Here is an 11,859-nt window from a genome sequence, read left to right as displayed (position 1 = left end):
ACGGAGATTTCTGCCCAGGACGGAGGGGTCTCCGGTTGGGTTGCCTGTCCGGGGGTACGCTGGCCCATGGTGGGTTGTCTATCTGGCTCGCCCTTTCGCCTCCGATCTCTCACAGGCCGCTCGCCGCCCAGCCAGGGTAGGGCAACCGCTCAAACCGCCGTTAACGACCCCTCAGCCCGCCCGCTCCGCCGCCGCCAACAGCCGGCTTTGGGCGGGTCCTTCCTCCCTGAGCCGCCGTCTGTGAGAGGGCAAGCGGTGGTGCACGTCGGACGGCGCTGGTGCCGCGCCCTGCGCAAGGCTCTGCCCGCGGCATCGCGCGCGGACTGGGGGCCGCGCGCGCCTCAGTGGGTTGAGCGCGGGTGGCCAGCCCCTCCCTCCCGCCGCAGCCAGGCTCTTCCTGACCCCGTTGCGGTGCGCAGTCCCACTCAGCCCTCGCGGGAGAGCCAGCTCCACCCGCGGCTCCACGCTGGGCGGGTAGGGGACCAGACAGCAATGTGAATAATCGGGATGGGAAGTGGGGTAATTTGGCATACTTAATAGGGAAAAAGACCAATTAGGGGACGTCCTATAAATAAGAATCTGGTCACCCTACAGCTGGGTGAAGGGCCTGTTTGGAGCTGTCCAGGCCGGGAGGCGGAAAGTGGGGGCAGGGGTGCCTGCCTGTCCGCTCTCTCTCGAGCTGTAGGCCAAGCCCTCTGCGGGGCTCTGGGTTGGAGCCAGGTGCACATTGCCCGAACGCTGGCCCAAGTAGCGTCTGCACTTGTACACCTCGTTGGTGTACTAGGATCTCCTAAGTAACTTAAAGGTATAAAGAAGCAATAAGGAATATACAGTCTCCCTGTTTGGCTCAGATGAAGAGAAGTTTTCCATTTTATGACTCTAAATTACCTAAAAGGCCAATAAATACGAAAAAGGCCAGGGCAATGTCCGCTTACAGTTGCCATAGCGCTCAAACTGGTGTAAAGCAGAAGTAATGAGGCCTGTGCACCTTTAGCAGAAGGACAAGATAACTTGCAGAAGGGAAACTACAATGAGCTGCTGCGGCCAAGATTACTTAATGCACCTGCGCTTACATACTGCTACAGGGGGAGAAAGGAGAAGAGGGAGGGGAAAGACAAGTGTTGTGAGAAAAGAATGCTGCAGCCGGACAGAAGAGGGAGGGGAAACGGGGGCTTGCTTGTCAGCGAGAAAAGTTCTCATGGATATAAAGGAACAGACTGCTTGTTTTAGGTGTGCTGGATTTGAGGCATGTCAAGTCTCCCAGCACCACTTTGAGATCTCAAATAAACTTAGTTTGCTTCTCTACCCTGGTGTGTTTATTGGCGTGGTGCACACCGGGCGACGGACCCCCCTGCTGTTGCCCCCCTCGGGCACTTTGTGCCGGCAACAACCCCTCAGTCAGGCCTAGATGGTGAGGCCATATCAACTGCATCGGAGCATGTGGGCCAACCTGAGCTGGTGGAATGAGCGTTCCTGGCTCCCTGCCTTTCTGTCAGCTACACATCTCTGCCAAAGACCTTCCCAAACCTTCCCTTGTGTGCCTGCAGGATGTGCGGTCAGCTGCTTGCTCAGCCTTGTGTTTTGCTGTAATTCTCATAGTGCTGCTGCAAGTGCAGCGAAAGGGGAAATAGGACCACTCTAGTAAGAGGAGACACAGAGTTCATTCTCCTAGCTGACAGCTGCAGAAGCCTCAGGCTAGCACCGGGGGTTGCACAGGTGCATCTGTTTCCCTATAGCGGCCAAAGCCTCAGGACCAAAAGTGACACTCGGTGTTTTGAAGAGTTCATTCCAGTAGTAAAAAAAAAAAAAAAAAAAAAAAAAACACAAAAAGGAAGAAAACTGAAGTGGGAGGCTCATGCAGAAGGTGATGAGTAAGGAGAACTCCTTGAGTATTAGCATGGGATATGGTGAACACCTCCAGTAAGGTGGTGAGAGAGGTGAACAGAAGAGGCAATGACAAAAAACTGGTGCTACCCTGGATAATCCCTCTGTTTAAAGCATGCAAGGCAGGCACTGTCTCTGACAATATCCTAACCAGTCATACATGCCTTGTCAGTCTTGCAGTACTGAGTTGGTGCAATGCCTTTGGCTACACCTTTAGACCAATAACAAATAATTATGAAATTCCATCAGAATCTTTTAATACTTTGTTTAATGTTACATTATATGGTGACATTTTGCATAAAAAAATACAGACAGAGAAGAACAAAGATCAATTATAGGTGCTAGAAACAGACTTATCTCCTGTTTTCCCCTTATCTGGCATAACTGAAACTCACAAGTTAACCAAAATGATGCCTCCAGAGAGGAATGACAATAGCTCTGGTTGATATATTACATACTGTCTGATGTTACACATCACCATATTGCTTCTTTCATACTCAAAAAACTGGTCACTTTTCCTCAGGATACTACACACCAAAAAAATCACATAATCCTCTACCACTTATACAGTAGGCTTTCAGAGGTGGATCTAACAACAACTGAGAAACCAGTTACTGATAACTAGGGGAATGTGAACAGCCAAACCAATTATACACAATGTGTTAACTGATTTGCACTTTACACAGACTCTTTCCTTCTGACAGGGTTGTGCAAAGCTAGAGCCAGGCACTTATTTCCCATTCTTTGACTGAATATAATTGCAAGCCAGCCAATCCCAACCCACTATGTTGAGGAGAAGATCAGCCTATCATTTTCCATGAAGATAGCAGTGGAAGGCAGCCAAGTTCTATACCTGCAGGAGAGGGAATTTTATAATTTTATTTATTTACCATGTCCTGTTTTTAAGGGTCTTTTAAAGACAAAAATACTAGCAAAATTAGTGATAATTAAAAGCACACTAATATCAGATTCCAAGTGACCACTTAATGGGTTTGATAGTGTTACCATAATACGAATTGTTAAATAAGGCTTCATTGGAAACACAGGACCCCCAGACTGCAGAGTTCAGCAACTTGGTATTAAATGGCTGATTCTTCAGAGGAGTTTATAGATTTAAGTGAAACTGAATGCTTCCTAAAACCTCCTGTCAGGGCATAAAAAATCACCATAATTTTATTTAGAAAACCCCAAATAACTGTCCTAGTTTTTACTAATGATAAAAAGCTGCGGTAGTGACTGTGATTCCAATTCAGTGTCCAGAACAGAGGGGAACCAAGAAAACCAAGAACATTCTCCCTTTATGGGCTGTATGTCAGAGTGCAGTCTCAGAAACACAGTTTAGCCAACTGAAGCCATGATTATGTCCACAGGAAGCTCTTCTCCACTGCGGGCTGTGACCTGCATTGTTACAGTGTCTGTCAGGACAAGACGAGAACGCACCAAGAGATCGTGGCCACCCCGAAACACACCTGGAACAGCGAGGAGAAGAGGGAAGAGAATAAAGTGCTTGAATGCCACTAACTCATCCATCAAATTCTAAGGATACTCATGTGGCCAGAGCAAGGTCCACTCTCCAAAAAGCATCAGCTGAACATAGTCCAAAAAAAAAATCCCCAATGCAGCTGGATAGTTATAAACCCTACAGCAGCACGTTAAGGCACCCAGATGAGTTAGTCACTAGTATAAATCTTTCAAAACCCCACGGACACACAAATTAAGTTTATATTTTAGACTCAAATGGGGAAAAGATCAAGACATTTCTGATATCACCATCAGTTGCTCATCCAGTGTGCATCTTAGTTTAACATCTAGAATTACATTCAGTTGTTGCTCAAGTCCTCCTTGTATCTCCCATAGGATAACTCAGTTCACCTCATTCTGGAAATCCAGGAACTCCCACAAAGGTTGGGGTAACAGCTCCCTGAAGATCATGCAGGGCAGTTCTGAACTCAATTCAAACCATCCCAGGGATTGGGCTTGTCCCTAATCCCTATCCACAAGTAATTCTTCTGATCTCAACATTATCAGCTGCCCTGAATTTGAAGGGATAGGGAGCACAAGAGGAACAGGCCAATGAATGTTATCTGAGGCTGTGGCAACTGAGCGACAAGCTGTGCACTAGTTGGGCTAACATCCTGTGCACTACTGTTCAGTCTCAAAACAGACAAATCCCCAGAGTTGCCAAGAGTGCCACATAAGGTGGGGCAGAGATCCCAGCAGAGAATCCCAACATTTTACCTGCCAGGTACAATATGTGAGAGTTCTTGTTGTCTGGCACTTTATCCGAACGCTCGCACGGCTGCATCCCCAGGAACTTCACAATATTACTGACTGCCTCTGTTAAAAGAAATAACAGAGAGTCAGTTTCATGGGGTTATTTAACATCATTATTTTAAACAGTGTTTAAAGGTACAATAAGGCCCTCCTCCCAATACAGAGAAGAGATGTGGTCGCTGCCCCAAGGGGCTTACGAAGTAGCTGTTCACAGCAGAGAGTGCCTTCATATGTGTTCGTACAGGGCCCAGCTCAGTGGGGCCCTGATTCTGAGAGAGATCTTTGGACACTAATGCAATACAAATCATAAATAATAATTTTGTACATGACACAGCAAGGGTGCATGGGTAACATGAAGGTGAGCAGGAAGGAGGACATGGACAGCATCAAGATGACTCCACACTAATTCAGCAAGCCTAGTGCACAGCAGTGGTATGACTTATTTGAGGAGATAATGGTGGATAAAATGAAGATGGAGACAATGAGCTTCTTTCAGGCTTTGCAGGAGACACAGGTCTTCAGGAGGGATTTCAAATAAGAGAGGGTTGTGGCTTTGAGTACTAGCTCAGGGAGGGTATTCCATGCATGAGGTGACATGGAAGACAGCACAGAAATAGCCAAAAAGAAGAGACAAGGGGCAGCAAACTAAGGACTAATCCCCATCAGGCAGTGACTATTAAAGGGAGCAACACCAAACTGCATGATGAGGGCCCAATATGAAAGTACCCTCAGAAGTTGTCACCCCAACAGACTTCAATGGACTCTGGAAGAGGCAAAGATAGAATCTTTAAAATTAAAATAAATAAATAAAATAAACTGAGTGTGAGGATGAGAATGAGAGGTCATTTCAGGATCCCTCCTCCCCAGCTTCATATTACCTCTATGGTTTACTCCTCCTTCCTACCGTTGGGCCCTAAGCCCCAACCTATCTCCTCCTGTGCAAGAACAGCTAGAGTTAAGGCTGAACCATGTTCCAGCTTCTCGAAAAGGGTGTTGCTCAAGACCATTGCAAGGTGTCCCTTCCTCACCATATGGCATTCCCAGTCCCCAAAGGCTCAGGATACTCAGAATTGAGGATGTGCTTCCATCACAACAATGACCAAACCAACATGGTTTCTTTTGAAATTAAAAGTAGCTTTTTGTCATGAAAGGCCAATACTGTGCACAACAGGACAAATCCAATTCTATGAACCTACGCCAGAGATGAATTTGGCCCGTCACAAGTTTACTCAAAAAGAGGTTTGTATTGGACCTTAGACTTTAACTGAGCCTCAAGCAGACCATAGGGAGCCACAGCTCTCAGGGTATATCTACATTGCAGCTGGGAGATGTGATTCCCTGCATGGGCAGCCAGACTTTCGCTAGCTCAGCACAAGCTAGCGTGCAAAAAATAGCAGTATGGATGTTGCACCAGTGGCCAGGGCTTGGGCTAGCCTCCCAAGCTCAGACTCAGGGGGGCAGGTGGACCTGGACTTGGGCAGCAAGCCCAAACCACCACTAGTGCTGCAACATCCACGCTGCTAGTTTTAGCATGCTAACTTGAGCTGACCTAGTGTGAGTCTGTCTACTTGTTCTGGGAATCACACCTCCCTGCTGCAGTGCAGACAGACATACTCTAAAAGGCCAGAGTTCAGACTTTGCCTCTTGCAAGCAGGGAAATGCTAGGAGTTCTGTGGGGGTCAGAGACTTCCTTACCTTCCAATGTTTTAATGGTGGATAAAGTGAAGGTCTCTTCCTTTTCAAACTCATCACCAACTTCGTCCCAGGCTGCGCCAAAGTTTGGCTTCAGAACCCTCTGGATGTGATCAGCTACTGTCACCTCAATGTCTTCAAGCTGACAGGGAAAAAAAGTTTTACATAAATAAGATAGTTCTTGTAGGGGGAAAGCTATAGACTTGGCTCACTGCAATCAAGTAAAGATGGTGACATTTACTTTTGATCATGGCTTTTCTCAGAATTAGCTTCCTGCCTCCTTTCTGATTTATTTGAGCAATGATATTTTGGTACAATCTGTTTTGATTGGGTATTGGTGTTGGAAGAGCCTTCAGCTCTTCCATGCCCAGGGTTTTATGACGGTATTTCCCATTCCCAGCACAGCTCTCAACCTGCCAAAGATCAAAATGTCTGAGAAAGATCAAACGAAGGGACAACACAAAAATAAAATTTAACAAAATAGAGGCAGGGGCTTGGACTAATGCAAGATTTACATTTCTGGAATACTGAGAAACTACTCTATATTCTGCATCCCAGCTCATCATTTCTGAGATCAATAATGTACAGTGCGAACCCCAGGTCCAAGAAGGACTGACATCGGAGTCCATAATGGAGAAGGGTACATGCCTACATTTGAGACCTTCTCAGGAAGTATCATATCTGATACCATCCACCAGTGAATGTTCAGTGAGCTGAGCTGCTGTTGTGGCCACATTTATGGGAGGTGGAACCTGCCTCACTGGATAAGCCCATCTCTCCAGTGCATATACACCTGGAAACACTCCTCTGAAGCATCATGATCAAAATCTCCTCATAATTCTAGTTTAATTAATGGATGGACTATGGTTGTTATTTAAAATTGCTCAAGTGCCGTAGCAGAGAGGGATGAGTGTCTCGTATAACTTGGTACAGAGAAGGGTCTAGTTGCACAGTGTCTTTTGGAAAATCCCCTCTATTCCCTCTGCTTGGACAAAGCTCCGCCGGCTCTTACTACAGCTCATGCTGACTTACTGCCAAGTAGTTTCTACAATCAGATACTCATGAGTGCCCGGTGAGAAAGGGGCAGGGAAATACAGGAGTCAACAGAACAGGTTAAGATTCAGACACATCACATCATCTACTCCAAAAAGCAAACAAAGCCACCCTTTGTAAAGCGACCAAAGCTGTTGGCTAAGCTCAAGGTAACTTTTCGCTCCCAATGAGCAACCGAGACCTCAGCATGAAGATTGGTTTTGTGCTCAAAAGCTCTGTCTGGATATAGCAATGGGCTCAGACAGAAACCCTTACACAGAACCCTAAAACAGCCCTTGTCTCACTGTCAAGAGGAAGGAGCCAAGGTTCCCTTCCAGGCTCAAGGATCAGCAATGGAATTTTCCTGGTACCAGACTCAGATTCTGGCCTATAAAGTGAAACTCATTCAGTGCAAGAGCTGGCCAAACAGCATCCATTCAGTAAAGCAGATACTGTGTTGGTGGAAAGTCATGCATCTGACAAAGTGGGTATTCACCCACGAAAGCTCATGCTCCAAAACCTCTGTTAGTCTATAAGGTGCCACAGGATTCTTTCCTGTGCTGGTGGAGCCCACTGTCTTGTTTTGAGCACCAATAGGTTATTTTTAAAGTAAAAGCACTTTTTCAAGAACGGAAGGAGCTTTATTTACCCTCCAACAGAGAGTTCTAGTTCACAGGAGGGCTGCCCATGCTGCCCAAGGTGTGAGTAGGAACCATGCCAGCTTTTCCACACAGCTTTGCCAACACCCTTCATTCCTGACGTGTGACAAAGCATGCTAACCCAGGGCAACCCAATCTGAGGGAGACACCACAGCCTCCATAATGGCAGATGTCCAGTGTAGGCAGATATGTGCATGAAGAGTACTCATAGGAAGGTACTCCAGCTTAGGCAGAGTAAACCATCTGTCCATGCTGAGATTTTACAGCTTGTGAAGCTCAGAGTTTCATTAAATTTGTGTCTTGGCCCCAACAATCAGAAGAGAAGCTGCAGAGACTGGGGAAACTCAGGACAAGCAACTTCTGTCTCTCCATGGGAGGAACCCCACACCCCTCTTCACAGAAAGTGCCCAAAGCTTCTGTGGCCAGATTACATTTCAGAGGAACATGCTATCCGTGCACAGAAAATACAAGGGAAACAAAAGCCCCTGGGCCTACTGAAGCTCCAGTTATCAGATCCTTACCACATACTCATCCTCATAGCCCTCATCGTCCGCTTCACCAGTGTTTACGTCACAATCCTTGACGGTGAATTTCATCATGCAGCTGAATGTACAGGCCACTGGGAAGGGAGGTGGCAAAGGAAAGGCTCACGTTACCATCTCACATGCATTTCTGTTCAAGGTTGGGAGCATGGTGCAGTGTTCAAAATAGGGGACTGGAAGAGTCCTGGGTTCTATCCTCAGTTCTGCCACTGACTTGCTCTGTGAACTTGGACAAGTCACTTCCCCTCTCTGTGCTTCAGTCTCCCAAATGTGAAATGTGTACATTCTATTTATTTCAATTTAGTAAATGATTATAGATACAAGGGGTTGTGAGAATTGTTTGTAAAACACTGAGATCCTTAGATTAAGTTATATTATTCTTCATGGGAGGATCTCAAATAATGTTAGGAATGCTCATTACATAAGCCTCTCTGCCCCTGCGAGATACTCAAGATATTATCTAGGAGTCACTTCAAATACCACTGAAATGTCACTTCCGCATTGCAACACAGCAGCTGATTAATACTTCTTTACAAATTAAGGCAGGCAGTGATGAACTCTCTCAGATGAAACAGACATTACCCAGTGAACAATAAAAGAGGTATAGCAGTCACCAGTTGTGTTACTACAAAGAAAACCAAATGAGACTGAAGCGTGGAGAAAGGCCATTTCACTTTCCGATTGGTGAGGTCATAAGTGAGCTGGAGACTCAGCTGTACCCATTCTAGTTTGCATTCCAACTTCTATCCACCTACTGTAGGTACTTACATGGCTCCGGTTCCCATAGTGACGGAGTGCACTACAAACATCTCATAACATCCCCAGGAGGCAGAGCAGTATTATTATCCCAGTTTCATACATGGAGAACTGAAGCACAGAGAGACTAAGTGATATCTGTGGCAGAGCAGGCAACTAAATCCCAGTCTTCTGAGTCCCAGGCTAGTGCCTTCACCACCAGACCATCCTTCCTTTCTTTACAAGTTGCCTGAGCAATCTCAGCTTTCAGTCATAAAATCCATTAAGGGTACTGGTAAGGGATTTCCAGTGCAACGGGTATCTCAGGCCTATGCTGCAAGGGAAAGACAACTACTTTTAAGAGGTAAGATTAGGCAAGGAAGGAATTTAGGTTCTGGTAGTGTGGGACCCTCCAAATGTAGCTCCCAGGCCCACCCCACAGACCTCATCAGTAGCCAGCATCACAGTAATTGTTACATTCACGCCAAGCAGTCTTCCTAGGGTCCGAAAAGAAGGGAGACAAAGGGCTGTGCACAGCTTCACTCTGAAATGCTCTGAAGCAAGTTAACCTAGAAGACGCGGGAAGAATTCTTCCAAGAGGGGAGCCTTGAGAGGTTATATTGCACAGAGTAGTGAAGAGAAACTGTACTCGGTGCTGTTGGATGGTGTGTTCACTTACTGGCTATAGTAAATGGCTTGTACATGGGGCAGAAGGTATAGGGAATACAGTTTGGGTTATTTGAGGGGAATGGCAATCTACGAGGACAAGCTGTTACCTGCTGTGGGGTCCTCTTCAGGCAGTGCCACCAGTGTGTAGCAGATATCAGGCTGGTTATACAGTAGGCTTTTGGCGGGTATGTAGCCAATGACCTCATACCCCTCTGTCGGCTCCATCTGTACTGTGACATTCTCCAGGATCTGATCATTCAGTGTATTTGTACAATCAAACTATACAGGGAAGGAAAGGGAAGCAACAGCTTGAAGCCATTAAAGATGGACATAATAGGAGATAGTGTTTCAGGCAGAGGAGTTGGTCAGCGCGATTTTTAATGCTCACTGCCTTTTGCAATATCTGCCAGCTAAATACAAACTCTGTTCTACTGGATGTCGACTTGTGTAGTCAAAGGACCTTCCTGTGAAGCTTTAGTTAGACATGGACCACATAGAAGCTGGCATTTACACTTTTTCAGCTGAGAAGTTAAAAGCCTCAATTAATGCAGAGACCTCTGTAAATATTTAATAGGAAAAGAAATTTAAAATAAAGACACAATGGCCCAGTGGCTCAGTCTTAGCCTTCTGCCTGACAGGAATCAGAGGGTAGTTGTTCTCTTTCAGTGCAGCATTGCGTCTTAGTGCTTTGTGCAGGGCAGTTTTAAATGTCTCCAGAAAGACAGCTTTCCATCACTTCCCCAGGGAAAATATTCTAAGATCTTCAATATAAGGAAGGCTAGATTGACACATATATAGCCTACATTTTCCTTCCTCAATTTCATACAAATGCAGTGTCTCAGAGTTGAGTTGGAGGTGGAGGTGGCCCTTCTAATGGTTAGAGCAGAGGAGAGGGAATCAGGACACCTGACTTCTATTTAGGCTCTGCCACTGACTCATTGTATGACCTCAGGCAAGTCGCTTCACCTGTGTGTGTGTTCACCTGGGTGTAAAATGGATGTAGATAATGAATGTGTGTCTCTGTAAAGCGTTTTAAGAGCCTCTGTAAAAGGAGTTAGGTAAGCATAAAATATTCATACTCTTCATAAACTAACTAGCTGCAAAACTTCTCATGCCCTGGGCCACTTGGAGTCTCAGACGCCCAGGTGAAAAGTTGCACATGCATCACAAAGAATGTCGCTTAGACATAGCAGGAGCATGCTGGGGGCACAGACAAGCAATACAGAGGGAGTATATATATTATTCATGGCTTAAATAAGTATAAGTCTTCTCTCCTCTAGGACTGTCTTTCTATTGTAACCTTCTCACACTGTCAAATTAAGGAAGCTTCACCCTTTCTTGACCCTGACTCTGAGGCCTCTGGTTGAGGAAGCTTTCCATTCTACCCCATAAACAAAGTAGCCCTCCACTGCTCACATACACACTATGAATGAGAACAGCACCACCTAGTGATTGTGTACATGCTTTAGATGTACAATATGCACACATGCTTAGGTTAAATTCAAATTACTTGGGCCCAGAGTATGGAAGAAGCGGTCTCAATACCATTCACCTCTGCTACACATTGTGAACTAAACAAGACACACCACTGGGAAGAAACAGCCCAGTGGGTAATTAACAATTAGGAGATTATTTTTACAACCCTGTAGCAGCAGCCTACATACCTGGAACACCATGTGGTTGACAAATGTGTGCTTGGTGCAACGGATCACATACTCAGTCTCAGATTCTGTAAGAGCCACAGTCTCTGGAGAGGACTTGAAGAGTGGGCCCAGCCCTCGGAACTCTGGGATAGCTGCCAGTTGCTCTAAAACAGAGTTAACAGAAAGAAACGTTTCTTTTTCAGAACTCACATATATCAGGTAGCAGGTCTCATTCAGAGGCTCTAAGAAGCACTTGTTAAGTCATCTGAAAGTGTTTTAGCAAAGAGCTACCAGCAACTAAATACATTAATTAGGACATTAAAATCTGGTACCAAATTCTTTCTTTGGACATGCCAGCCATCCACCTAAGCAGGAGCCACACATGAGTATGCCCTGAAGGTAGAACTGGGCCCCAAATATCATGAGTCAAAGTGCCCAGAACAGAAAGAGATTTCAAAGCTCAAATTAACTCCTGCTCATCTCTGTAATAAATCACTGATCCAACACTGTGCACAGGGACAGATTCAGGGTGAGTGTGACCACACTGACAGGAGCAGTGAAGGGCCCCAAACCTGGTCCCAGGGTGTGCATGAGCAGGGGGGACATGAAGAAAGCAAAACACCACACACATACAGGAATTAGAGGCTTAGATCAGCCAATCTCCTGGGCCTGGTATTGATCGGTTATTAAGTGCACACATTCACCATTCCTGCTGCATTTATAACCTGC

At 45.9% G+C, this 11,859-nt stretch overlaps 2 protein-coding genes across 6 annotated transcripts in view; both read right to left on the bottom strand.

Annotated features, from left to right (window-relative positions):
- The window catches only part of HMCES (5-hydroxymethylcytosine binding, ES cell specific), a 10,936-nt gene extending 10,646 nt beyond the window's left edge, over positions 1-290 (bottom strand). Inside the window, exon 1 of one of the 5 annotated variants that reach the window (XM_075073170.1) lies at positions 156-290. The gene's annotated coding sequence lies outside the window, so the exon portion shown is untranslated. Of the gene's footprint in view, positions 1-99 lie in introns of all 5 variants that reach the window. The other 4 variants (XM_075073171.1, XM_075073169.1, XM_075073172.1 and 1 more) reach the window with 4 other exon arrangements.
- Positions 291-2,135: 1,845 nt separating this feature from the next.
- Positions 2,136-11,859, bottom strand: part of COPG1 (COPI coat complex subunit gamma 1) — a 29,118-nt gene continuing 19,394 nt past the window's right edge. The window contains exons 19-24 of the mRNA XM_032801381.2: positions 11,152-11,294; positions 9,595-9,766; positions 8,063-8,160; positions 5,854-5,992; positions 4,123-4,221; positions 2,136-3,353 (exon numbers count right to left, since the gene is read on the bottom strand). Of these exons, the coding sequence (XP_032657272.1) occupies positions 3,223-3,353; positions 4,123-4,221; positions 5,854-5,992; positions 8,063-8,160; positions 9,595-9,766; positions 11,152-11,294 (782 nt within the window). The 3' untranslated portion in view covers positions 2,136-3,222. The remainder of the gene's footprint in view (positions 3,354-4,122; positions 4,222-5,853; positions 5,993-8,062; positions 8,161-9,594; positions 9,767-11,151; positions 11,295-11,859) is intronic.

Source organism: Chelonoidis abingdonii, chromosome 17, assembly GCF_003597395.2.
Source record: "Chelonoidis abingdonii isolate Lonesome George chromosome 17, CheloAbing_2.0, whole genome shotgun sequence".
In the NCBI taxonomy this organism is placed as follows: Eukaryota; Metazoa; Chordata; order Testudines; family Testudinidae; genus Chelonoidis; species Chelonoidis abingdonii.
The sequence above is the reverse complement of the archived record's forward strand: the minus strand, read 5'-3'. Positions and strand labels throughout refer to the sequence as shown.